This window comes from Quercus suber, unplaced genomic scaffold (assembly GCF_002906115.3).
Source record: "Quercus suber isolate HL8 unplaced genomic scaffold, Cork oak 2.0 scaffold_47, whole genome shotgun sequence".
NCBI lineage: Eukaryota > Viridiplantae > Streptophyta > Magnoliopsida > Fagales > Fagaceae > Quercus > Quercus suber.
This window is the reverse complement of record NW_027069512.1, coordinates 1,588,095-1,614,496: the sequence shown is the minus strand read 5'-3', so window position 1 is coordinate 1,614,496 and position 26,402 is coordinate 1,588,095. Positions and strand designations below refer to the sequence as shown.

Genomic DNA, 26,402 nt, shown 5'->3' with positions numbered 1-26,402 from the left:
TAACAAAAACAAAGGACTTACTTTCAATCACAGGATTTGAAAATAGCGCAAAATCTTCTTCCAGTCCAATCACAAATATCTTTTGTGTTCTACAGTAGTCAAGAATAAGATCCTTCCAAAGTTGTACCTGCTTCTCACGGGTGTCCCTTACAGGCTGCAAGCTGACAAACATACAACAAGGTATGTAATAGAATGAATCACAATTTCCAAATGACAAATAAGATTCAAGAACACAATGTTGAAAAGATATGTTAAAATCAAAATGAAAAAAACAGAAAAATAACAAGAAAAAAAATTATAATGAAAGATAACAAACATCCAAAAAGAATATTATCTATATATCTTTTCATGAAAAATGACATTCTTGTAATTATTTGGTTTTTATATCCATATTTGATGTAATCTCAATATGGGTTTATTTTCTTTCCATGTTGGATGTAATTTGGGAACCTTATTAATAGGCACCTGGACTCATATATATATATATATATATATATTGATAGGTAATAAAACTTTTATTCAAAAAATTGAACATCATGTTCACGATGGTGAACATTCTGATCAAGAAAAAATACAGCAAGTTCAAAAACTTAATCTAATAGAGTGTAAGAACGCAGAAATGGAAACACAATCCATAAAACCCCAAACACACGCCCACTGAAATAAAGTGCCAAAGAGAAGAGCTTTTAAAAGATCTAAGGGTCTCTCATTGTCTTCAAAGATGCATGTATTACGTTCAGTCCAAACTAGCCACATTAAACATGCCAAGACCATATTCCATATGATTGACAGATGCTTTCCAAACTAGTTTCTCCAAGCAAAGAGGAGAGAGTAAAATATCTTTGGCATTACCCAATGGATCACAAATACCTTGAAAATTGCACTCCATAATGCATGAGAAAAATTACAGTGAAGTAGAAGATGATCCACAGTTTCCCATCACAACAATATCTATTAACCAAGGATTGACCTCTCTTAACTAGATTATCAATAGTGAGTATCCATCCCTAGCTGTTGTCCATAATAGGAAAGACACCCGTTTAGGCACCTTTGCACACCAAATACACTCCCAAGGAAAAACCTCAGCGAGAGGGCCAGACAGCAACTTATAGTAAGAGCGCACATCAAATACTTCCGTCTTAGTCAACTTCCAAGTTAAAGTATCATCCCCCTCACCCCTCGGCATAGAGGAATACAAAAACTCATTGTATAGGGTTGATCGTGGATGAATAAAATTGGGAGGGGGGATTTCTTCCAATGCTTGGTGGTTACTCCAAGCAAACCTAGCCTAGGTACTGACTCCTAGGTTCCTATCATTCTTCTAATACTTGGTGCTAACTCCAAGTAACTCTCAGTGCTAAAATACAACATACAAATGGCCACCCAAAAAAACAAAAAATCAAAAACCACCACATAGCAATGTTATTGTTAAAGAAAGTGTACATATGAAAAAGAAATGATAAATTGGAGATTAAGATTCCATTAGGAAGAAAACAAGTTATATTGAGACAATAATTTAAATAAATAAATAAATAAAATTGTGAGAATCTGAAACAAAATAATTGGTAAAAATAGAAAGAGAGCAAAGAAGATTTACGTGAAGTATGGAGGGTAATTGAAGAAGTGGGGTAGCTTAAAATCACCCAATTTCTGCATATCTCAATTATAATAATAATTATAGCATCTCTGCAAAATTAAAAGAGGACAGAATTTCAGCACATTAATAACAACATCAACATGTCTTTCAGAAAAATAAGAGCAGACCACTTACAGTTTCCACATTCCCTGCTTTAATTTTTAAACGCATGATAGGTACAATCAGATTTTTTTTTTTTNAAGGGGGGGGGGGGGGGGGGTTATCATTTCAGCACACCCTAATTGTAATCCTAACTCTGTCCCTCAATCCTGAGTCCAACACTGGCAGCAATTTGAGCTGACGCATTTTTATTGTTTACTGATCCAGAGGGCTTTTAAGGCATTTGGTGTCTGAACAAGTGAACATGTGTCATCGCTTGTGTTTTGGTGGATATGGCATTCAGAGTGTTGTAAAATTGTATTGCTTTCAGGCTTGATTCTTAATTAGTTTCGATATTCCTGGTTTTTTAAAATTAATTAGGCATATTTTTAGGGAAGAAGATTAAGCCACCTCTTCGTATCATACTCTTCCCCCTCAATATTGAGAAAAGCCAACCAATAAGGCCTCTTATCAGTTTTACATTGAAACCTATACTTCTTAATAAGCTCCAATACAAATGATCTTCTTTCCCAAGAATATAAGGATGAATCATAATTTTAAAACCCAATGCACACGTAAATCACCAATTAAGAACAAAAAAACAAAGTCTAGAATTAACTAGTTACTGAATGAGCCACGAAATAATATATGCATAAGGAGTCGAGGACACAACAGGTGCATCTTTGTTTTAACACCAAACACAAACTACATGCAGAAATGCTTTCAAGTGTTTTAACTCTAAAGCTCCCATTCTCATCCTTGCTTTTTTGTTTGCGATGGGCTCTTGCTCCTAGGCATGAGCATAGACTACTTAGCCTGTCAGAAGTGAATGCCCTTGAATTACCTAGTAATTGGTTATGGTAGTAGGCTCAATTGCCCATAGGTTTTACTGGCTAGAGGAGAGTCCAAATGACTGTTCGTTAGAAAGGTTCCCTGTCATTGAAAAAAGGGTTTGTGATGGGGCTCTCTTCTAATAAAAAGGAAGACGCAAATTTATTCTTTGACAATGTTAAATTTAATGCAACCAATACATCAGGTGCTAGTCTCCACCAACTGACAAAGGCCCAAAACAGGTTCGAAGAAACTCAATGAGACCAACAATAACATTTATAACAGACCAGCAGCAACAGCCAGCATTGCCTGATTATATATGATTCTGTGGAAAGAAAGCAAACTGAAGGGATTACATGGAGAATTTCACGCCTTCATCATCAGCCGAGGTTCCCTTGAATATAGCAAGCTTCCCCTTTTGTTCAAGTACTCTCAAAGCTCGCATTAGTATTGTCCGGTCAATCCCGTGAAGCTCTGAAGTATTCACAGATGAAGAGAGAGATTCTAGTCACCAAGTGTATAAACTTTCATCCAAAATCATCCAAAATTAATACAAAATCACGAGTCAACAAAAGTAATTTTTTAAGAACCACACCAAACCAGAAGCAATTAGACTCGAGCACTCAATGTTGTTCACAAGAAGCAAAACAGCACTTAACAGAAATGACAACAATGAGCATCCAAAATGACCGTTTTAAATTGTTTGTTCATCTTAAATTACAAATACTATAACAGGCAAAAGATATTATCAAGAATGCAGTGAAGAGCCACAGTTGGCCCTTGGTGAAATATACATAGGCATAACCTTAATGCAATATGTAAAATATGATGCACAAACATATGGAAATCCTAGCAATTGAATATAAAAGAGAATTTGTACGAGTTTTTTTTTTTTTTTTTTTTTTTTTGAGGAAAAGAATTTGTATGAGTTAACTGAGAAAGTACCAGAGGAAAAACTGTGCACAATGGTACAAATTTAATGAAGAAATCATCTGAGTAGCAACTATCCACGTTGCATCAAGTAACATAACTGAGTATTAAAAGAAGTCAAACAAGACAAGAACCAACAGATAGAGAAAGAGGAGATATTATTTTTTTTGAAAAAAAAAATTGAATGAGCACTAATACTTTGAATATGTTTTTGGGACAAGCATCAGTGAAAAAACCCCATCTATTTACCCACCTTTCTTTTATAAGGCCCATGCTATTTGCATTGAGGCAAAAGCAAGTTGGTCATGGGTAAACAGTTGGACCTTGCCCCCAGGGCAGACCTCAAAAAAACACTAATCTAACAACTCATCCCAGGAAAATCAGATTTCATTTTTAATCTTCTGAAATGAAGGAAAATATCTTCCTTTGTCACTTTAAATTTTCTTCCATGTAAAAAATTAATTAGGAAAATGGAAGAAACAAAATTATCTCCCTCACCCTCCCCCAAAAATATCCTAATTTATGTAATACTTAGTAGCAACAGCAATACAATCATGAAACAGTTAATTTCTGCTATCATTTACAAAATTACTTGGTCTACACTATACGTAATCAAAGTTTACCTGTCCCTCGAGATTCAATCCCTGAACGTATTTCCTCGACTGTCATAACACTGTCCTCCAACCCATTATCTTTTACCTAATCAAATAGCCCCCTTTTCTTTTCTTTTCTTTTCTTTTTTTGAATTGAACCCTCTTTTTTTAATCCCATGAGCCATGACAATCCAAATTTGCATTCATTTAGTATTGACAATGTATCAACAAATAGAAAAATACAAAATAATTATTTCTTAATACCTTGTAATTCAATTATCTTTCATAATGGAATTCGGCATTCTTGATAATTTCCAAATCATATATAATTGAGTTTGTACTAAATGTTGTAGCAATTTTCTTTTCAATGTATGAATTAAAGAGTGTTAAAAAAAATCATATTTCAATTGAATCATTTGAATTTTTTCCTTTGAAAAAAGTAAAATATTATAGGTAACTTACCCATATTGTATGAAGGACAAAGTTTAGTTACAAAATTGATTGTAGCCTAAGGCTACAACTTTACTTAATAAAATAAAAATTACTACATATTTTAAAAATCTAACAATTAATTGAATGTTTTTTACATTTTTAAGACACATGTCAAATTTTTTAGCTAAACTTTGTCATTGTATGAATAAAGTAAAAGTGTCATTATTGAGTATGTGGGTGTGTGCATTTTTTTGCTAGGCCTAATTCCATTTTTGCCTATTTTCGTGAGTGATAAATGCATAAATCTCACTAGACAATCACATAAACTTCAAATTAGAATGAATGTAAAATATTGACATTTAAGAAAAAGGTCTTTGAACACGTGTTGCTCGTGCAATGAGGTTAATATAAATTATTATTATTATTATTATTTAAACCGTCAAAATATATCTAAAAGAATTACATCATGCCTTAAAGTGGGAAAAATCTTATATGCGCCGGTCTCATGAGAGTATGAGACCCATAACTATGTCCCACTGACATGTGGGTTAAAGTGGAAAATGTCCTGTACCCATCGGTCTCATGAGACCGATTTATGAGATACTTTCTCCTTAATGGGATGAGCAAACAACAAGAAGCCTTAAAATAATGCACCTATTATATGATAGGGATATGCAAAATATGTTAATAACAACATCTTCTTCTTAATAGCACAAATATTCACTCCAAACGTTTCTTTAAATTTTTTAAAAAAAATAGTTTTATAGGTAAACTTATGATAAGCGTAACTAGAAAAAGGAATTGCCCTACAAAATCTAACACTGTTCCAGCAAAAGCACAAGGTTATAACCTCGTGCTTTTTTCTGCAAAGCACGTGTAACAATGGCACTTTTTTCTACTTTTGTAGCTTCTATATTATTTATTTGGCAAAAATATAAAATCGACTCTCTAACTTTCAGTCTTTTTTATTTTAGTCATTTTTTAGTTTTTCTAATTAAGTTCCCTAACTCTTAATTTTTGTCAATGCAGGATTTGCCTTTTTTTTTTTTTTTTTTTTTTTTTTTGGGGGGGGGGGGGAAATGTCATAAACCTCCTCTTATTTTTATAAACAACACTGCTCCCTTAATTAAGGTTTTGATTTATTTATCAAATAACCCCATGATCATTTACATATGTCCATAACAAAGGGTAAAAGTAAAAAATAATAATCTCATTTAAAAAAAATATATATATATATATATATATATATATATGAGTTAGCATTTTCATTAAGATTTGAATGCATATCCTAGAGAATGTGGATTTCAACAAATGCTGGCATCTCTTTAAATGCTCCAACTAAAACTATTAAACTTGCATTGCGTATCTAGCCATTTTGTGTGCCACCTGGTAAATTCAAAATAAATACGTTGAATAAGGTATATTCAACATTTATCACTAAATGATATAGGAACCCGTTGAAACATGAAACATATTGAATGACACCAGATTGTTGAAATTTTGACTCGAGCCAATCTATCATTCTATCTTTATTTGCTCTTTAAATGAAGGCTGCTGTTAATGGAGAAAATACACGGTGTTTCTAATGCATTTATCTTCCCTTTCACACAAGGGTGAACCGCACAAGTGTAGAGTCCATCTTCATATGAGAGGGAGGATGCATGCACCGGAAACAGCATATACCATCTCCTGTTAACGGGTGTTGTACAGCTCCCGTTAATGTGATAAAATTTAAAATGAACTTTTTTTTTTAGAAACAAATTTAAAATAAACTATTCACGGTTTTTTAGGGATATGGAAAAAGCTGGATATGTATTAAATGCGGGTCCGTTTAGATGGAGAAAGTCAAATCATTTTGCAACCTGACCAAATGCCCTTGAACCCAAAATTGAAAAAACGTGTTCTTTATCTCTAAATTACCCTCAGCCTTATTATGAACTCCCAAATTTATCTCCACTCAATAACCACAAAATACACAGAAATGGCATACAGAGAAAATCATAGCAACATCTGGGTATGGACAAGGACCTCCATCTGACCATCACTGATCTCATTCTAACATCAGATTTGAATATTCTGACACCATTGTGTTAAAGGTGTGTTAAAGGGGAATTTTTGACCAATAATTATTGGAGAAACCAAAGTACACGTCTAACGTCTAACATCAACAACAGCTGAAAAGTAAAACTTTGCCAATTTCCTATGCAGGTGGGACCTGGAGGCTAGATCAATAACAGGTGTTGATCGGCACCTGTTAACAAAGTATTTTAAAAAGAAATCATAGAAAACGGAGGGCAAGTCTAAATTTTCAACCAAATGATATACGTACTAGTGTGTCAAACTTTTGGGTAGACACAGATAGAGTACAATGAACATNTGGGGGGGAATTAAAAGAAAAAAAAATGTAAAAAGAAAAAGAAAACATTTAAGGGGAACGACATTGTTGTTCTCCTTCCCTTGAAATCAAAACAAAGATCATACGCACTGATATATTGATGAGAAAAGTTGAGAGATCATCAGCGTCGATCTTTGCGGCTGCATCAGAGATTGAAACCTTTGGCTTCTTCAACTTCACTTTCTTGGCCTCCTCAGCCTTCCCATTCTCCACCATGTGCTTGTTCTCCTCATCGCTGCTATCGTACTCATTCTTCGATTTGACTGGAGTGTCGAACTCAGCATCCACAGCAACGGTGGATCTCTGCGCCTCGAGAATTTGGAGTCGACGGATCACCAATTGCTGCTCTAGTGACCGGAAAACGTTGTCGGTGTCAGAAAACGTGGTGAGTATGATCTTTGTTTTGATTTTAGGGAAAGGGGAATGACATCATCATCCCCTTAATTTTTTTTTTTTAAAATTTTAATTTTAATTTTTTTACAGATTTTTTTTTCTTTAATTCCCAAAAAAAAAACAGCGTCATTTCAATGATACTAATGGCAGCCCATAACTGGAGTTTAACGAAATCCTGCATTGACAAAAATTGAAAGTTAGAGGAATGAATTAACAAAACTGAAAGTTAGAGGACTGAAATGAAAAGGACTAAAAGTTAGAAAGTTAGTTTTGCATTTTTGCCTATTTATTTTAATGTTTTCTTTGCTCTAAGTAATCATGATGTAGTTTAATGAGTCTTTTTTTTTTTTTTTTGATAAATGAGGATATCTAGATTGTTCTAGTATCTGATATTCGATCTGATTGTTCCCAGGGGGTATATGCAATCCTTCAACCTACACATGCCAGGTTATTATGGAGGAATCCTTTGGGAGTAGAGTTTTTTTTTTTTTTTTTCTATAAGATGACATTTTTTTTAATGAATAATGAAGTGTTAGACCCACTGCAAGTCTGCAAGTGAGATCTAGTATATATAAAAGTCTATTGGTATTAGATGGCCAAGTTTGTGGCTTTGGCTCAATGCCTTAAGATTTAAGAATACCATGTGGTTGTGTTTATATATAAATATTTGCTATTTACCTTTGGAACAAAAGAAAACATTCGCTATTTACCGTTCATATGGATTCCTTAACGCCATCCAAATGGATGTGGGAGACATCAGACATATGTTTATATGAATATAAAATTAAGTTGTATATAAGGGTATCAATTCAAGTTAGCGTGTCAGATTTGTGTCGTGTCGAAGTAGAGGTATTCGACTAAATGGGTCAACCCAAACCCGACTTATTTAATAATCGTGTCATGATCTTTCAACTCTAACCCGACCTGTTAATAAGACGGGTTGACCTAATCCAACCCACTTGATACGCTTAATAAATGGGTCGTATTGGGTTGACACGAATATAACACAACCCATTTTAACTTGCATAATATTAAATATAACATCCATTTAGAAATATTTTTTTTTACATCCCAAAAGTAGTGCATACACTTCAAGTCTTCAACTTACATTCAAATAATATAGTTCAATAAAAATATAATAACATATGTCCATAACAAAGGGTAAAAGTAAAAAATAATAATCTCATTTAAAAAAAAATATATATATATATATATATATGAGTTAGCATTTTCATTAAGATTTGAATGCATATCCTAGAGAATGTGGATTTCAACAAATGCTGGCATCTCTTTAAATGCTCCAACTAAAACTATTAAACTTGCATTGCGTATCTAGCCATTTTGTGTGCCACCTGGTAAATTCAAAATAAATACGTTGAATAAGGTATATTCAACATTTATCACTAAATGATATAGGAACCCGTTGAAACATGAAACATATTGAATGACACCAGATTGTTGAAATTTTGACTCGAGCCAATCTATCATTCTATCTTTATTTGCTCTTTAAATGAAGGCTGCTGTTAATGGAGAAAATACACGGTGTTTCTAATGCATTTATCTTCCCTTTCACACAAGGGTGAACCGCACAAGTGTAGAGTCCATCTTCATATGAGAGGGAGGATGCATGCACCGGAAACAGCATATACCATCTCCTGTTAACGGGTGTTGTACAGCTCCCGTTAATGTGATAAAATTTAAAATGAACTTTTTTTTTTAGAAACAAATTTAAAATAAACTATTCACGGTTTTTTAGGGATATGGAAAAAGCTGGATATGTATTAAATGCGGGTCCGTTTAGATGGAGAAAGTCAAATCATTTTGCAACCTGACCAAATGCCCTTGAACCCAAAATTGAAAAAACGTGTTCTTTATCTCTAAATTACCCTCAGCCTTATTATGAACTCCCAAATTTATCTCCACTCAATAACCACAAAATACACAGAAATGGCATACAGAGAAAATCATAGCAACATCTGGGTATGGACAAGGACCTCCATCTGACCATCACTGATCTCATTCTAACATCAGATTTGAATATTCTGACACCATTGTGTTAAAGGTGTGTTAAAGGGGAATTTTTGACCAATAATTATTGGAGAAACCAAAGTACACGTCTAACGTCTAACATCAACAACAGCTGAAAAGTAAAACTTTGCCAATTTCCTATGCAGGTGGGACCTGGAGGCTAGATCAATAACAGGTGTTGATCGGCACCTGTTAACAAAGTATTTTAAAAAGAAATCATAGAAAACGGAGGGCAAGTCTAAATTTTCAACCAAATGATATACGTACTAGTGTGTCAAACTTTTGGGTAGACACAGATAGAGTACAATGAACATAATACCACTATTACTAGTTAGAAAAAGATGGCTCTAGTACCATAAGGGTAGTGGAAGTGCACAATATTAAAAGTATAGATTAAAATAAAAGCAGTATAGCTTAAAATAAAAGCAATATAGTAAAAGCAGTTGGTATTTTAACAAAATAAGGTTTCAAAAATAGATTAAAACACTTAAAGGAAATTATCTATATATATATATAGGTGAAAATAGCTAAATACCACGTTTTGGCAAAATTTGTGACAAACTAACATTGATTCGGAAATATTTAGCAATTTACCACTTTTTCAGTACGTGAGTTTCACAAAATCGAGTTCTAAATAGTACTCGAGTTCAGTGAACTCGAGTTTCTAGGAGCGTCACCAGTGTGTCACTGTTGATCTGGAATTTGAGAAATTAAAAAAACAATGTCGTACTCGATATTGCGGAAATCAAGTACTTTTTTATAGTACTCGAACTTAACAAAGTCGAGTATCTTATTTTTCTTTTCTTTTTTCTTTTTTTCATACAAAACTTTTGCTTATTTCATCTTCAACTGCTTGTGATTGTTATGTCCACTATGTTGGGTGCATCACAGCACCGTGGTTTCGGCCCACACTTGATAAAACACCTCATTAAAGAGGCAGTTGGACAAGCCACAAAAGTCAGCCTACTTTCTTCTTGGGCAGTGACTGAGGTGTGTTGGACATGTTGAGGAGAAAAAGAAGAAAAGAAAGGGGTTGATGGATTAAGGCTATTCGGCCTAAGGGAGAGTTGAAGGAAAAAGAAAGTGGCCAAAGCAGAGTCAAGACAAGTGAGTTGCATTTACTGTGATTTGATGTCAAGAGTGTGAAAGGAAGAAAAGAACGAAAAGATGAAGAAATAAAAGGGGAGGCCATTCAGCTAGTGAGCAAGAAGTGAAGTCCCAGAGAAAGTGAGGACAAATTGCAGTTATGCCATGGCTTCTAACAGTGATGAATTGAAAAGTCATATCCATATGTGTCTTTGGTGATCTCTGATTATGAACATCAGATAAAATTACCAACTCTTATCATTTTTTTGTGCAGCACTTTTACAACAGTATACTCAATGAGACCTCTGCCATCCGGTCCTTTGTTTAGGTGTTATCCAGGGTAAGGGCCATTTTGCATCTTACTGACTTCCTAACATCTCATGGGCACCTTTAGTGACTATTTATTGTCAGACTACTTTGTGCTTAGCTAATTGCAACTCCAGTTACTTGCATATGAACCTTTTCAAGTCCAGACATTGTACTTAGTTTAGTGGACACAAAGATCACAAGCAGTTGAAGATGAAATAAGTAAAAGTTTTGTACGAAACAAAAAGTTGGAAAAAAAAAAAAAAAAACAACAACAAAGTACTCAACTTTGTTAAGCTCGAGCACTATAAAGAAGTACTCGATTTCCGTAGGTGGGACTTGGAGGCTGGTTCATTAACAAGTGCTGGCTAACACCTGTTAATAAAGTCACGGGTGCTGTACAACACCCGTTAATGTGATAAAATTTAAAATAAACTATTCAAGTTTTTTTAGGGATATGGAAAAAGTTGGATATGCATTAAATGTGTGTCAGTTTAGATGGAGAAAGCCAAATTATTTTGCAACCTGACCAAATGCCCTTGAACCCAAAATTGAAAAAACGTGTTCTTTATCTCTAAATTACCCTCAGCCTTATTATGAACTCCCAAATTTATCCCAACTCAATAACCACAAAATACACAGAAATGGCATATAGAGAAAATCATAGCAACATCTGGGTATGGACAAGGACCTCCATCTGACCATCACTGATCTCATTCTAACATCAGATTTGAATCTTCTAACACCATTGTGTTAAAGGTGTGTTAAAGGGGCATTTTTGTCCAATAATTATTGGAGAAACCAAAGTACACGTCTAACGTCTAACATCAACCATAGCTGAAAAGTAAAACTTTGCCAATTTCCTATACAGGTGGGACTTGGAGGCTAGATCATTAACAGGTGTTGGCCGACACCTGTTAACAAAGTATTTTAAAATGAAATCATAGAAAATGGAGGGCAAGTCTAAATTTTCAACCAAATGATATACATACCAAAGTGTCAAACTTTTGGGTAGACACAGATAGAGTACAATGAACATAATACCACTATTACCAGTTAGAAAAAGATGGCTCTAGTACCACAAGGGTAGTGAAAGTGCACAATATTAAAAGTATAGATTAAAATAAAAGCAGTATAGCTTATAATAAAAGCAATATAGTAAAAGCAGTTGGTATTTTAACAAAATAAGGTTTCAAAAATAGATTAAAACACTTAAAGGAAATTATCTATATATATATATAGGTGAAAATAGCTAAATACCACGTTTTGGCAAAATTTGTGGCAAACTAACATTGATTCGGAAATGTTTAGCAATTTACCACTTTTTTAGTACTCGAGTTTCACAAAATCGAGTTCTAAATAGTAATCGAGTTTGGTGAATTCAAGTTTCTAGGAGCATCGCCAGCGTGTTACTGTTGATCTGGAATTTGAGAAATTAAAAAAAACAATGTCGTACTCGATATTGTGGAAATCGAGTACTTCTTTATAGTACTCGAACTTAACAAAGTCGAGTATCTTGTTTTTCTTTTCTTTTCTTTTTTTCGTACAAAACTTTTGCTTATTTCATCTTCAACTGTTTGTGATTGTTGTGTCCATCATGTTGGGTGCATCACAGCACTGTGGTTCCGACCCACACTTGATAAAACACCTCATTAAAGAGGTAGTTGGAAAAGACACAAAAGTCAGCCTATTTTCTTCTTGGGCAGTGACTGAGGTGTGTTGGACATGCTGAGGAGAGAAAGAAGAAAAGAAAGGGGTTGATGCATTAAGGCTATTCGGCCTAGGGGAGAGCTGAAGGAAAAAGAAAGTGGCAAAAGCAAAGTCAAGGCAAGTGAGTTGCAGTTACTGTGATTTGATGTCAAGAGTGTGAAAGGAAGAAAAGAAGGAAAAGATGAAGAAATAAAAGGGGAGACCATTCAACCAGTGAGCATGAAGTGAAGTCCCAGAGAAAGTGAGGAAAAATTGCAGTTATGTCATTGCTTCTAACAATGATGAATTGAAAAGTCATATCCATATGTGTCTTTGGTGATCTCTGATTATGAACATCAAATAAAATTACCAACTCTTATTATTTTTTTAGTTTAGAATCATATCAAATTACCAACTCTTATCATTTTTTTGTGCAGCACTTTTACAACAGTGTACTCAATGAGACCTCTGCCATCCGGTCCTTTGTTTAGGTGTTATCCAGGGTAAGGGCCATTTTGCATCTTACTGACTTCCTAATATCTCATGGGCACCTTTAGTGACTAGTTACTGCCAGACTACTTTGTGCTTAGCTAACTGCAACTCCAGTTACTTGCATATGAACCATTTCAAGTCTAGACATTGTACTTAGTTTGGTGGACACAAAGATCACAAGCAGTTGAAGATGAAATAAGTAAAAGTTTTGTACAAAACAAAAAGTTGGAAAAAAAAAAAAACAACAAAGTACTCGACTTTGTTAAGCTCAAGTACTATAAAGAAGTACTCGATTTCCGTAGGTGGGACTCGGAGGCTGGTTCATTAACAAGTGCTGGCTAGCACCTGTTAATAAAGTCACGGGTGCTGTACAACACCCATTAATGTGATAAAATTTAAAATAAACTATTCAAGTTTTTTTAGGGATATGGAAAAATTTGGATATGCATTAAATGTGTGTCAGTTTAGATGGAGAAAGTCAAATTATTTTGCAATCGGACCAAATGCCCTTGAACCCAAAATTGAAAAAACGTGTTCTTTATCTCTAAGTTACCCTCAGCCTTATTATGAACTCCCAAATTTATCCCAACTCAATAACCATAAAATACACAGAAATGGCATATAGAGAAAATCATAGCAACATCTGGGTATGGACAAGGACCTCCATCTGACCATCACTGATCTCATTCTAACATCAGATTTGAATCTTCTAACACCATTGTGTTAAAGGTATGTTAAAGGGGCATTTTTGTCCTATAATTATTGGAGAAACTAAAGTACACGTCTAACATCAACCACAGTTGAAAAAGTAAAACTTTTCCAATTTCCTATGCTGGTGGGACCCGGAGGCTGGTTCCGTAACAGGTGCTAGCCGGCACCTATTAACAAAGTCCTTAAAAATGAAATCATAGAAAACGGAGGGCGAGTCTAAATTTTCAACCAAATGTTATACGTACCAGTGTGTCAAACTTTTGGGTAGACACAGACAGAGTACAATGAACACAATACCACTATTACTAGTTAGAAAAAGATGGCTCTAATACCATAAGGGTAGTGGAAGTGCACAATATTAAAAGTATAGATTAAAATAAAAGCAGTATAGCTTAAAATAAAAGCAATATAGTAAAAGCAGCTGGTATTTTAACAAAATAAGGTTTCAAAAATGGATTAAAACACTTAAAGGAGATTTTATATATATATATATATATATAGGAGAAAATAGCTAAATACCATGTTTTGGCAAAATTTGTGGCAAACTAGCACTGATTCGGAAATATTTAGCAATCTACCACTTTTTTAGTACTTGAGTTTCACAAAATCAACTTTTAAATAGTACTCGAGTTGAGTGAACTCGAGTTTCTAGGTGCATTGCTAGCGTGTCACTGTTGATATGGAATTAGAGAAATTAAAAAAACAATGTTGTACTCGATATTGCGAAAATCGAGTACTTCTTTATACTACTCGAGCTTAAAAAAGTCGAGTACCTTGTTTTTTTTTGTTTTTTTTTTTTTTGGTACAAAACTTTTACATATTTCATCTTCAACTGTTTGTGATCATTGTGTCCACCATGTTGGGTGCATCAGAGTACCGTGGGTCTAGCCCACACTTGATAAAACACCTCATTAAAGAGACAGTCGGACAAGCCACAAAAGTCAGCCTAGTTTCTTCTTGGACAGTGACTTAGGTGTGTTGGAGACGCTGAGGAGAAAAGGAGGAAAAGAAAGGGGCTGATTCATTAAGGCTATTCGGCCTAAGGGAAAGCTGAAGGAAAAAGAAAGTGGCTAAAGCAAAGTCAAGGCAAGTGAGTTGCATTTACTGTGATTTGATGTCAAGAGTGTGAAAGGAAGAAAAGAAGGAAATGATAAAGAAATAGAAGGGGAGGCCATTCGGCTAGTGAGCAAGAAGTGAAGTCCCAGGGAAAGTAAGGACAAATTGCAGTTATGTCATGGCTTCTAACGATGATGAATTGAAAAGTCATATCCATATGTGTCTTTGGTGATCTTTGATTATGAACATCAGATAAAATTACCAACTTTTATCAATTTTTTAGTTTAGAATCATATCAAATTACCAACTCTTATCATTTTTTTGTGCAGCACTTTTACAACAGTATACTCAATGAGACCTTTGCCATCCAGTCCTTTGTTTAGGTGTTATCTAGGGTAAGGCCATTTTGCATCTTACTGACTTCCTATCATCTTATGGGCACCTTTAGTGAATAGTTACCGCTAGACTACTTTGTGCTTAGCTAATTGCAACTCCAGTTACTTGCATATGAACCTTTTCAAGTCCAAACATTGTACTTAGTTTGGTGGACACAAGAATCACAAGTAGTTGAAGATGAAATAAGTAAAGGTTTTGTATGAAACAAGAAGTTGGAAAAAAAAAAAAGTACTCGACTTTTTTAAACTCGAGTACTATAAAGAAGTACTTGATTTCCGCAGTTGGGACCCGGAGGTTGGTTCATTAATAAGTGCTGGCCGGCACTTGTTAACAAAGTCACGGGTGCTGTACAACACCTGTTAATGTGATAAAATTTAAAATAAATTATTCAAGTTTTTTTAGGGATATGGAAAAAGCTGGATATGTATTAAATGTGTGTCAGTTTAGATGGAGAAAATCAAATCATTTTGCTACCTGTCCAAATGCCCTTAAACTCGAAATTGAAAAAAACGTGATCTTTATCTCTAAATTACCCTCAGCCTTATTATGAACTCCCAAATTTATCCCAACTCAATAACCACAAAATGCATAGAAATGGCATATAGAGAAAATCAAAGCAACATCTGGGTATGGACAAGGACCTCCATTTGACCATCACTGATCTCATTCTAACATCAGATTTGAATCTTCTAACACCATTGTATTAAAGGTGTGTTAAAGGGGCATTTTTATCCTATAATTATTGGAGAAACCAAAGTACACGTCTAACATTAACCACAGCTGAAAAGTAAAACTTTGCCAATTTCCTATGCAGGTGGGACTTGAAGGCTGGTTCATTAATAGGTGCTGGCCGGCACTTGTTAACAAAGTCCTTAAAAATGAAATAAAAGAAAACGGAGGGCGAGTCTAAATTTTCAACCAAATGATATACGTACACGTGTGTCAAACTTTTTGGTAGACACAGACAGAGTGCAATGAACACAATACCACTATTACTAGTTAGAAAAAGATGGCTCTAATACCATAAGGGTAATGGAAGTGCACAATATTAAAAGTATAGATTAAAATAAAAGCAGTATAGCTTAAAATAAAAGCAATATAGTAAAAGCAGTTGGTATTTTAACAAAATAAGGTTTCAAAAATAGATTAAAACACTTAAATGAGATTATATATATATATATATATAGGTGAAAATAGCTAAATAACATGTTTTGGCAAAAGTTGTGGCAAGCTAGGATTGATTCGGAAATATTTAGTAATCTACCTCTTTTTTAGTACTCGAGTTTCACAAAATTAAGTTCTAAATAGTAGTCAATTTCAGTGAACTCGAGTTTCCAGGTGCATCGCCAATGTGTCACTGTTGACATGGAAATTGAGAAATTAAAAAAATAATGTCGTACTCGATATTTCGAAAATCAAGTACTTCTTTATAGTACTCGAGCTTAACAAAGTCAAGTACCTTGTTTTTCTTTTTTTCTTACAAAACTTTTACTTATTTCATCTTCAATTGCTTGTGATCGTTGTGTCCACCATATTGGGTGCATCACAACACCATGGCTCCGGCCCACACTTGATAAAACACCTCATTAAAGAGGTGGTTGGACAAGCCACAAAAGTCAGCCGATTTTCTTCTTGGGTAGTGATTGAGGTGTGTTGGACACGCTGAGGAGAAAAAGAAGAAAAGAAAGGGGTTGATGCATTAAGGCTATTCTGCCTAAGGGAGAGCTGAAGGACAAAGAAAGTGGCTAAAGTAAAGTCAAGCCAAGTGAGTTGCATTTATTGTGATTTGATGTCAAGAGTGTGAAAGGAAGAAAAGAAGGAAAAGATGAAGAAATAAAAGGGGAGGCCATTCGGCCAGTGAGCAAGAAGTGAAGTCCGAGAGAAAGTGAGGACAAATTGCAGTCATGTCATGGCTTCTAACGGTGATGAATTGAAAAGTCATATCCATATGTGTCTTTGGTGATCTCTGATTATGAACATCAAATAAAATTATCAACTCTCATCATTTTTTTTTCGTTTAGAATCATATCAAATTACCAACTCTTGTCATTTTTTTTTGTGTCACACCTTTACAACAGTATACTTAATGAGACCTCTGCCATCCAGTCCTTTGTTTAGGTGTTATCCAAGGTAAGTCCCATTTTGCATCTCACTGACTTCCTAACATCTCATGGGCACTTTTAGTGAATAGTTACTGCTAGACTATTTTGTGCTTAGCTAATTGCAACTCCAGTTACTTGCATATGAATTTTTTCAAGTCCAGAGACTGTACTTAGTTTGGTGGACATAACGATCACAAGCAGTTGAAGATGAAATAAGTAAAAGTTTTGTACGAAACAAAAAGTCGGAAAAAAAAAAAACAACAAATTACTCAACTTTGTTAAGCTTGGGTACTATAAAGAAGTACTCGATATCCGCAATATCGAGTACTGCATTGTTTTTTTAATTTCTCAAATTCAAAATCAGCGGTGACACGCTGGCAACTCACCTAAGAGCTCGAGTACTATTTAGAACTCGATTTTATGAAACTCGAGTGCTAAAAAGGTGGTAGAATGCTAAATATTTACCTTACAGTGCTAGTTTGCTATAAATTTTATCAAAATGTAGTATTTGACTATTTTTGCCTATATATATATATAGTGTTAAGATCTTGCCTAAGTGGGATGAACGCTTTTTGTATGGATTTTGTTATGATATTGAAATTTATAATATGATTTGTTGTTCAAAAAGTGCTTAAGAATTCAAACAAAGAGTGGGAAAATTTTATAATTAAAAAAAAAAAAAAACACACACACACACACAATTAGCTATAAACAACATTTGAAGACACTTCTTACCTAAAAAAAAAAATTATTGTGGGTGGATTTTTTGGCAACAATCAAGAAACCGCCACAAGAAGTACCTTGTTAGAGCATTCAAATTGGATGTGTTGAAATAGCGTCAAAGACCCAAAACTTCCTTTATTAGTGCTGCCAAAGCTAAAAAAATTTAGCAACTTACTACAGTAATCTACTATTAGAAGGAGTTACTATAGCAAATTGCTACTATTTTTTTTTTTTTTTTAAATTCCTTTCTTTCTCTCTCTTTCTTATTACTAATAGTCTAAGAGATATAAAGTCTTATAAGATAAGTATCACTTATGTAGAACTAATCATGCATCATTCAACTATATTGTTGATGTGCATGTCATACAAATATACATTAGAAAGTTTAGAACTACTCAAAAGAGAGCAATGCTTTATTGTTATTATTACTAATAACCTACCTACTAAATAGTACTTCTCCTCAAACACCACTTCTCTTGGAAACCCTAACCTTCAAACCATGTTTCATGTGCAGCATAACAGAAAGACATGGAGAAATAGGATAACCTTCAACCACTTGAACATGATAATTCCAAAGTATGGCTGCCACAATTGTCTTCATTTGAAAGAAAGTCAAGTCTTGGCCCAAGCAACTCCTAGGTCCTGTATTAAACGCAATAAACTTGTGAGATGGTACATGAATGATTCCTCCTTGTTCACTGATCCATCTCTCAGGCTTGAACTCTAAGCAATCATGGCCCCATACCTCTTCCATACTTCCCATTGAATACAGAGACACCATTACCTTCGTATTTGCATCAATATGGTGGCCGCTTGGAAGAGTGTCTGGTTGAATAGAAACTCTATGATTGAAAGGTACTGACGGGTACAACCGAAGGGCCTCACAAATCGCTGCATGGAGATAAACTAGTTTACCTAGCTCTTCTACCTCGAAAAATCTCCAATTTCCATCTTCTCTGGCTTGAAAATTCACTTTGATCTCTTCTAGAATTCTTTTTTCAACCAAAGGGTGTGTGATGATAAGCCAGAAAAGCCATGTGAGAGCTGCGTTCACAGTGTCTTTCCCAGCTGCTATGAAATTGAATGCAATGTCTCTCAGATATCTGTCAGATTTTAAATAAGCATCCATCTTTTCATTTCCTTCCATTTCCATTTCTGCTTCTTCTTTTTGTGCCATGCAAGCTGTTAATAAGTCAAAGTCTTCATCCTTCTTCTGGTCAGCTTGCTCTATTTGGGTTCTCTGCGTGCGAAATTCTTCTTGCTTCAATGATATGCACTGGTACAAGAAACGATCTATTATCTCCATGGCTCTGCTTAGCTTTTTCTCTTCTCCTATATCAAGCCATTTCTGTATCTTCCAAATGATTTCCGGCACTATATGCCGGTAAAACACAGCCTCCTCAACTTCATCGAATGCCATTCTATAAGCGAGTTCTGGTAAATCAACAGAAAGGCAGTTTGGATCAAAGCCTAGAACCAGCAAGCATGTATTATCAAAGGTAAACCTCTGAAAAACATCTTGCAAGTCCACCTCAGTTCCTAGTCTTGACACATGCTCAAGAACAGGGAAGAGGCCTTGTGATACTTTGTGCCGCATAGATCTCTCTTGAAATAGTTGGAACTTCCTGTGTTTAATCAGCGACTGAATCAATTTCCTGAATGATTTCCATGAATCTGAATCAGAAGTGAGAACCCCATCTCCAAAAGGCTCAAAAAGCTTTTTATATTCGGGCCCCTTTGGGTAGTTGGCGAAGTTTTTACTTGATATGTAGCGCACGTTCATGGGATCACAAGTCACCAAAAAATCCATGTTTGCAAACCATGGTCCTTTGAACTCAAATGTGCCACCACTTTGTTTTAGAACTTGGGTTGCATACTCATGGATATTTGGTGCCTTGCAAAGAAGCCCCGGCAACATTCCAACAATAGGCCAGTTTGTGATGGCTGATACTCTCTTCCAACTCCAATGGAAAAGAAAGAGAAAGCAAAGAGATGGCAGAAATATCTCAATGTAATAAAAAATAGCCATTGGATCGAGTTGTATGACTGTATCTATGTTTGGATCGAAGGTTGGCTTTTATAGAGCTTTTTAGGACTTGAAAAATAACATACCTGTTATACAAAACTCTCACTTTTACAAGCAAAGATAAACTTCCATTAACACGTTCCTCAGAAATAGTTATTTTAATTATATAGAGGCCTGGTCGGTTTTTTTTAATTAGTAAGCTTGAGAGCTCTCTAATACCTTACCCTAATTGAATAATAGGATTGACATCATATACATGCCATATTCCAACCCACTTTTCATTATGTTCATTTTAAAAACCAAATAAACAAAGAATGCCGTAACCTTGTGGCAGCGTCTAGACATAAGCAATATTTTTTCAAACACGTTTTCTTGCAATGAAATACAAAATACATTTTCAGATATTAAAAAATAAATAGAAGAAGAAGAAGATCGGCCAGCTTAGTCAAAGTCTTGCGTCGTTTAATAACAATGTGCTAGCGAAGAGACAAAGCAGCAATAAAGTGCAACAATTCACACCAGAATTCAATGTCCTTAAGAAGGAAATCCTTACTTATATTGCCAAAAAATGCACTTCCTCTGTTTTGTTGGCCTCGTATTTCATTTTGATAGGCCACAATCTGAATGACCCCTTGTGATTAAACCAATTAATTAATTAGCCAAGTTATTAATTAATCAATTTATCATGTAATTGCGTGGAAGCATAAACAAATCACTAAATAACTAAATATGCAGCGGAAAATAAATAACACGGTGATTTGTTTACGAATGGAGAAAAACCTCGCGGCAAAAACTCCACCGAGTGATTTTCAGGTCACCACTCCTGAAACTTCACTATTAACAAACCAAGCGGTTACAAGTAAAGGAATCTCAAGTACCTTACCAACCTACAGTTGAATCCTTACCCCAATACTCAATTGGACTTGATCTGTAGCGACGGTTCCCACCTTTGATGCATGGCTCCCAAGTACGTGACTAATCAATGCGCGGATCCCAGTATGCGACTTCCGAACACCAACTTAAGGAAGAAAGGTTGGCTGCAAAGTTCTTCAGTTCATCCTACCCGATGAAGATCAGGAAAATGCTTGGTCACAAAACCCCATGATGCAAATACACAGCAACTTCTTCAGAGAAGATGAATTATGTCAAGAACTTCGTCTTTTGATCACAATTTGCTTGAACAGAGATTGCTCAATGAGTTTGCAACTTGTGTCCCACTTGACGGCTCTTAAAACAATCATTTTATATGTTTAGGGTTTGGAGAAAAGAAGGCCCAAAAACATATTCACTGATCTCAAGAAAATCAGATTAGAAAATCTGAAATTTTAAATCTCGACAGATAGCAGGTGTCGAGGTAGCTATCGAGAAGGTGTCAAGTTTTAATGAAATTGCACTTTAGCTTGCTTTTTCTTGGACAGACTTGATGACTTCAATACTTGACCTTGAAACTTTGTTTCTTGAGGTATTAAAAACACCTAGAACTACCCAATTACAAGTAGAGTGCGTTTTGTCAGAGGATTAGTCAATTTACATAAATAAGTGACATATGTTCTTAACAAATGAAAACACATATGTTCTAACACATTTGGGAGGCCATAAAATATTTTTCATGTGAAGAAGAGTCAATCAACACAATTTTAAAAGAAAATTCCAAACCTAACCTTTAATTTATTTGAAAAGTCATTTACGTACCCCTTTTCATTTGCTTTATTTGAGTTTAAATTATGGGTGGTATTGAAAATTCCTACCTTTTTATTGGAAAGACAATGCAAAGAATAAGAACTCATAAAAACTCGAATCATGTAAGCTAAACCAACATGGTCACAAAGCGAGTACATTACAGGTTATAAAAGAGACATAACAGCTTACAAAGAGTAATTCATCCTCCTGCCACTATATTAACATAAACCTGGACAAATGCTTTTGCACCCATATAATCAATATCACTGGAATCATCCTGAGGCATTTGACACTACATTGGACAATGATTCACCATAACCCTTCAATAATCATAAATTTGCATATTAATAAGTCTAACAAAAACACACAAATTATTTCCTAACTTATATTACTGAAATAACAATTTAATGTTTTTCAAAAAACATCTCAAATCATTTTCTTCCATTTTCAAATCAACCATATAAAAACTTTGATATTTTTCAGCCCAAGAACAAAGGTATCAACAACCCAAAAATAACACCCATGTATTATAGATGCACTCTAACTAAAAAAAAAAAAGAAGAAGAAGAAAGTATTATAGATGCACTTTCAAGTACTATTTACTCATCTTAATCATAGTTCATGAATTATAAACTGAAATTTATTTTCTCATACAACTAGGTGTAGATTTGAAATAGTATGCGACTTGTTAGTGATGTCACGGAAACCTAAAGAAAACACACACGATACTTTCTTTGATGAACACATAAACTAAGCTGTTAGCTTCGCATGTTTGGTAAATTGGAATCTACCAGAGAAAAGTTTGAAAAAACTCTGCAATTTTATTAATAATAATCTGCTCTACCTTTGACAGTTACAAAACATATAAATACTAAGTAAGTAAAATCCTAGGACGATTAGAAAACATTTGAAACCCTAATTCGCACTAATTACATGATTAGGTGACAAAATGCCAAAATTAACCAAAAATGGCAAAATTGAGTTAAATGAAAAACCATAAACTACTGACCTTAAGAGTCGTTCTAAAAAAGTAGGACTTTATTATGACTTTTGAGGAAAAAGTTATTTAGAAAACGAAAATTACTATAAACGGCAATATTGCAATTTTCAGGGCCTAAATAGAGGAATTCGCCAATTTCAGGGGTACTTTCTAGCAAAGCAATAACTATTGCTCAGAAGGCCATTTCGTTTTAGCCTGTCAAATTTCATGCGATTCCAACTCCGAGGCCCATGATTTCTACTAGTGCTTATTTGCCTTGCACGATGATTTTTACTAGTGCTTATTTGCCTTGCACGATGATTTCAAGTGCGCGTGAGATTCTCAAAAGGCCATGATGGTTTGTTTTGTATCAAAACTAGACCTCTTATTTTGTACAAAAACTTGACACAAAGGTGTAATATTTACATGTGAAATAAGCCTGACTTGTTTTTGCACGAAAGTTATCCCAATAATGTGTTGGGACAAAAATTGCACCAAGCTCGTTTTCCACCAAAACTCTGACATCTTATTTTGTATAAAAAGCTTGACATGAAAGATATCCCAAAGGTGTAGTATTTTCGTGCTAAATAAACCCTAATTGTTTTCGCACAAAAGCTATCCCTAGGGTGTTTTTGAGACCAAAAGCCTTGTACCAAGTTCATTTTCGCACCAAAACTCCAACCTCTTATTTCATGCGAAAAGTTTGACCCGGAGGTGTGGTGTTTTCATTTGAAATAAGCCCGACTTGCTTTCAAATGAAAGCTATCTCAAGGCTGTTTTGGGCCCAAAAGCTTTGCACCAAGTCCATTTTCATGCCAAAACTCCAACCTCTTATTTCCTGCAAAAATCTTTACTCGAAAGTGTGGCATTATCGCACGAAAGGGCCCAAAAGCTTTGAACCAAACGCATTTTTGCACCAAAACTTCGACCGCTTATTTTGAACGAAAAGCTTGGTCATAATAATGTATGGTATTTTTGTGCAAAATAAGCTCTACTTATTTTCGCACGAAAGCTATCTCTTAGGCCATAAAATATTTTAATTATTGAAGTTGAAATTAAACGCCTAAAAAACCCATTTCCAAAAATCAAATTGCTAACTCCTATTTCACTAGACATGAGTGTTAGAGTTCCTTTTTTTGCCTTAATATAATGCGCTATGTGGACATCCCTATACTCTTATTACATGCGCTACCAAATTGGCTATCCACAAATTGGGTCCAGTGGATATTTGAATTCGCAGATTAATCTCTAAACGATTGAATCATCCATCACACCCAATAAATCAACTTTAATCATGGATTCAGAATACATATTTGATAAGTAAAGTAACACCAAATTATGTTTACTTAATTGCCTCATGTACAGTACGAGGGAAGCTATCCAGCATATGCATATCCTTAAGGTGTATGGCTGGCTACTAGCACTGTATGCACGAGCATCTATTCTAGCCGAGTAATTCTTGTACTCTCAGAGTATGGAAAATAATGCTTTATCCTTTCACATTCATGATGGAGTCCACTAATTAAATTCATGATGGGGTCCAACATGAATGCGAGAGGAAGAAGTACTATTTTACTATATTCCAAAAATACCAAAGAATTTTCCATTTTGACCAATGTATCAGCCTTGGTAAAGGCTACTACAGTCTACTTCAGTAGAAATACAAATACTATCCCAACAAACAATCTACTTCACGTCTCAGCTTCATGTCAAATAAGTCCCACAGTTTGAGAATATATTTGATAAGTAAATTATTTTCGATAATGAAATTTCATATATATATTTTGCCCCATCTAAGTGCCGAATCTATAGGAATTCAATCAAGAATTGAACTATGAATTCCACCATCTATATTGATTCGCAAGTCTAAGATGACTTAGAAAAAAATCTTAAAAGAGACTCTTTATGGATCTTAAGTAGTGGCAAGTAGTGACCACGTCCACCACTTTTTCTAAGATCTAGATTCTTGGCCACCACTGTTTTAATTTATTCAATTGGTAAAGTCTATAATGGTTGTATAAGAGATTTAGGGTTCAATTTTTGCCTACATCAAAAACTGATTGGTGTCTTAATCTAATGATAAAGAGATATCATTAGAAGCGGACGCCATATGTTAAAACTCTCTCTCAAAAAAAAAAAAAAAAGTCTTCATCACATAGTGTTATACCATATCAAGTTATTAATTCAAAATCAATTAATATACATTTTTATAATTACATGATATGTAATATACAAGATTATATGAGTAAATTGGAAAACAAAACATATTCTTATTACTTCACAAAAACATGTCATATGTGAGTGAAGTAAACAAAAAAAATTTAGTAAAAAATAATAAAAAACCGCATGTAAGTAAAGTAATAAAAAAAGGTTTTACAAAACAACATAATGATTTGTTACCATACCAATGAAAATCACAATACTTGCAGAAATTTAATGGAGTGGACTAAAACGTGCGGAATGGATTGAAATTTAAGACACGAAATAGAGGAGTGATTCAATCTGGTTCGCTAATTCAAATGGAGTTTTTCAACCATTCCAGACAGAACAAAAAGATATTGATAACATTAATTTAAACTAAATTTGAAAAGAAGGGGTTATTACTAATACTTCAACATAGTTGGTTGCTCTTGCTTTCTACGCTGTCTCATTTATTCTCTTTTAACGTTCAGAAAACCAATCACTGCACACCTTCAGCGTAATGGTTACTTCACAAGTACAAATGTTTGTATTACAAATAATAAATTTATAGAGAGTGGGTGAAAGAACTGATTCCATTCTTTAGAGAAGATCATCACAATTACTGAGTAAGGAACTTTTAATACAAACAAATTGAGAAAAAATGTCTTCAGCCTGTTTTTTTTCGGGGTTTCTAGAGTGTTCTTTTTATTATTATTATGGTTACCAATCTCCTCCTTTCTGGGTCCTTTTTCTTCTTATATATCACGATCCTCATATCATTTTCACCATACATATGTAGGTTAGATTCTAGGAACTCCTTCCTGTCCCATCCAACACTTCCCAGAATCTTCAACTAGTAGCCATAAGGTTGCTTAACTACTGTTCATGTATCACCTCCACATTAATGTGGCCAGAGAGTTAGCTGGGAAGCATTTAATGTGGAGGTAGCAGCTTTAGAAGATATTTGTTATCTCCCTTTGCTCCTCCTTTATCCCCCATTCGTTTCTCAATTATAATACAATCTTGTGGGGTATCCAGAATGACAAGATAATTGAATCTACGTCGGACCCTTATGTCCAAGATGGATTTATCCTCGGACGTATTTTGGACTATCACATACAATTCCTATTTCTTTTTCTTGTACTATTCCCATCGTGTTCCTGTTTGGCCATCTTCGGATGGACTAACATCCTCGGGCTGGGCCATTGGACCATAGGCCCATTCTTACAATCTTAATAATATCTTTTTGGATAACTGGCCCCACAAGACTAATTATTAGTTTTATGATCTGATCGAAGTCAAACCGATGGTCGAACCAATGATGTCATAATTAATATAATTTAAATATTTAAATAATTTTTATATGAATTTTGAATTTTAATAACTTATTTTAAGAAAATATAAAATATAGAAGATCTCAGTCTTTGATAAGCTGGGGACACAAGAAGATAACTGAAGGCTTTATTTTTACAAGACTCAGTCAGTCAACTTCTTCTCAAGTTAGCACTCGAGGTTCAGTTCTCACAAGGCTCATTCAATCCCTTCTCAACTTTCAAAAGATTTAAAGGCAAAGCGAGAGCATGAGAGGACTAATTTCCTCCCTAGAGGTGCTAATGACACACTTATTTTTGATCAAAA

At 34.5% G+C, this 26,402-nt stretch overlaps 1 protein-coding gene and 1 non-coding gene across 2 annotated transcripts; both read right to left on the bottom strand.

The window, feature by feature from the left end:
• Positions 1–2,709: 2,709 nt before the first annotated feature.
• LOC112025222 (uncharacterized) lies at positions 2,710–4,206 on the bottom strand. The gene is made up of 2 exons (XR_010628276.1): positions 4,120–4,206; positions 2,710–3,040 (listed from the first exon to the last, which is right to left on the bottom strand). It is a non-coding gene; the product is annotated as an uncharacterized LOC112025222 (transcript).
• A 13,984-nt stretch (positions 4,207–18,190) lies between these two features.
• LOC112025226 (alkane hydroxylase MAH1) lies at positions 18,191–20,156 on the bottom strand. Its single transcript, XM_024057889.2, has one exon. The coding sequence runs from the start codon at positions 19,925–19,927 to the stop codon at positions 18,359–18,361; it is 1,569 nt and encodes a 522-aa protein (XP_023913657.1). The 5' UTR covers positions 19,928–20,156; the 3' UTR covers positions 18,191–18,358.
• Between the last annotated feature and the right edge of the window lie 6,246 nt (positions 20,157–26,402).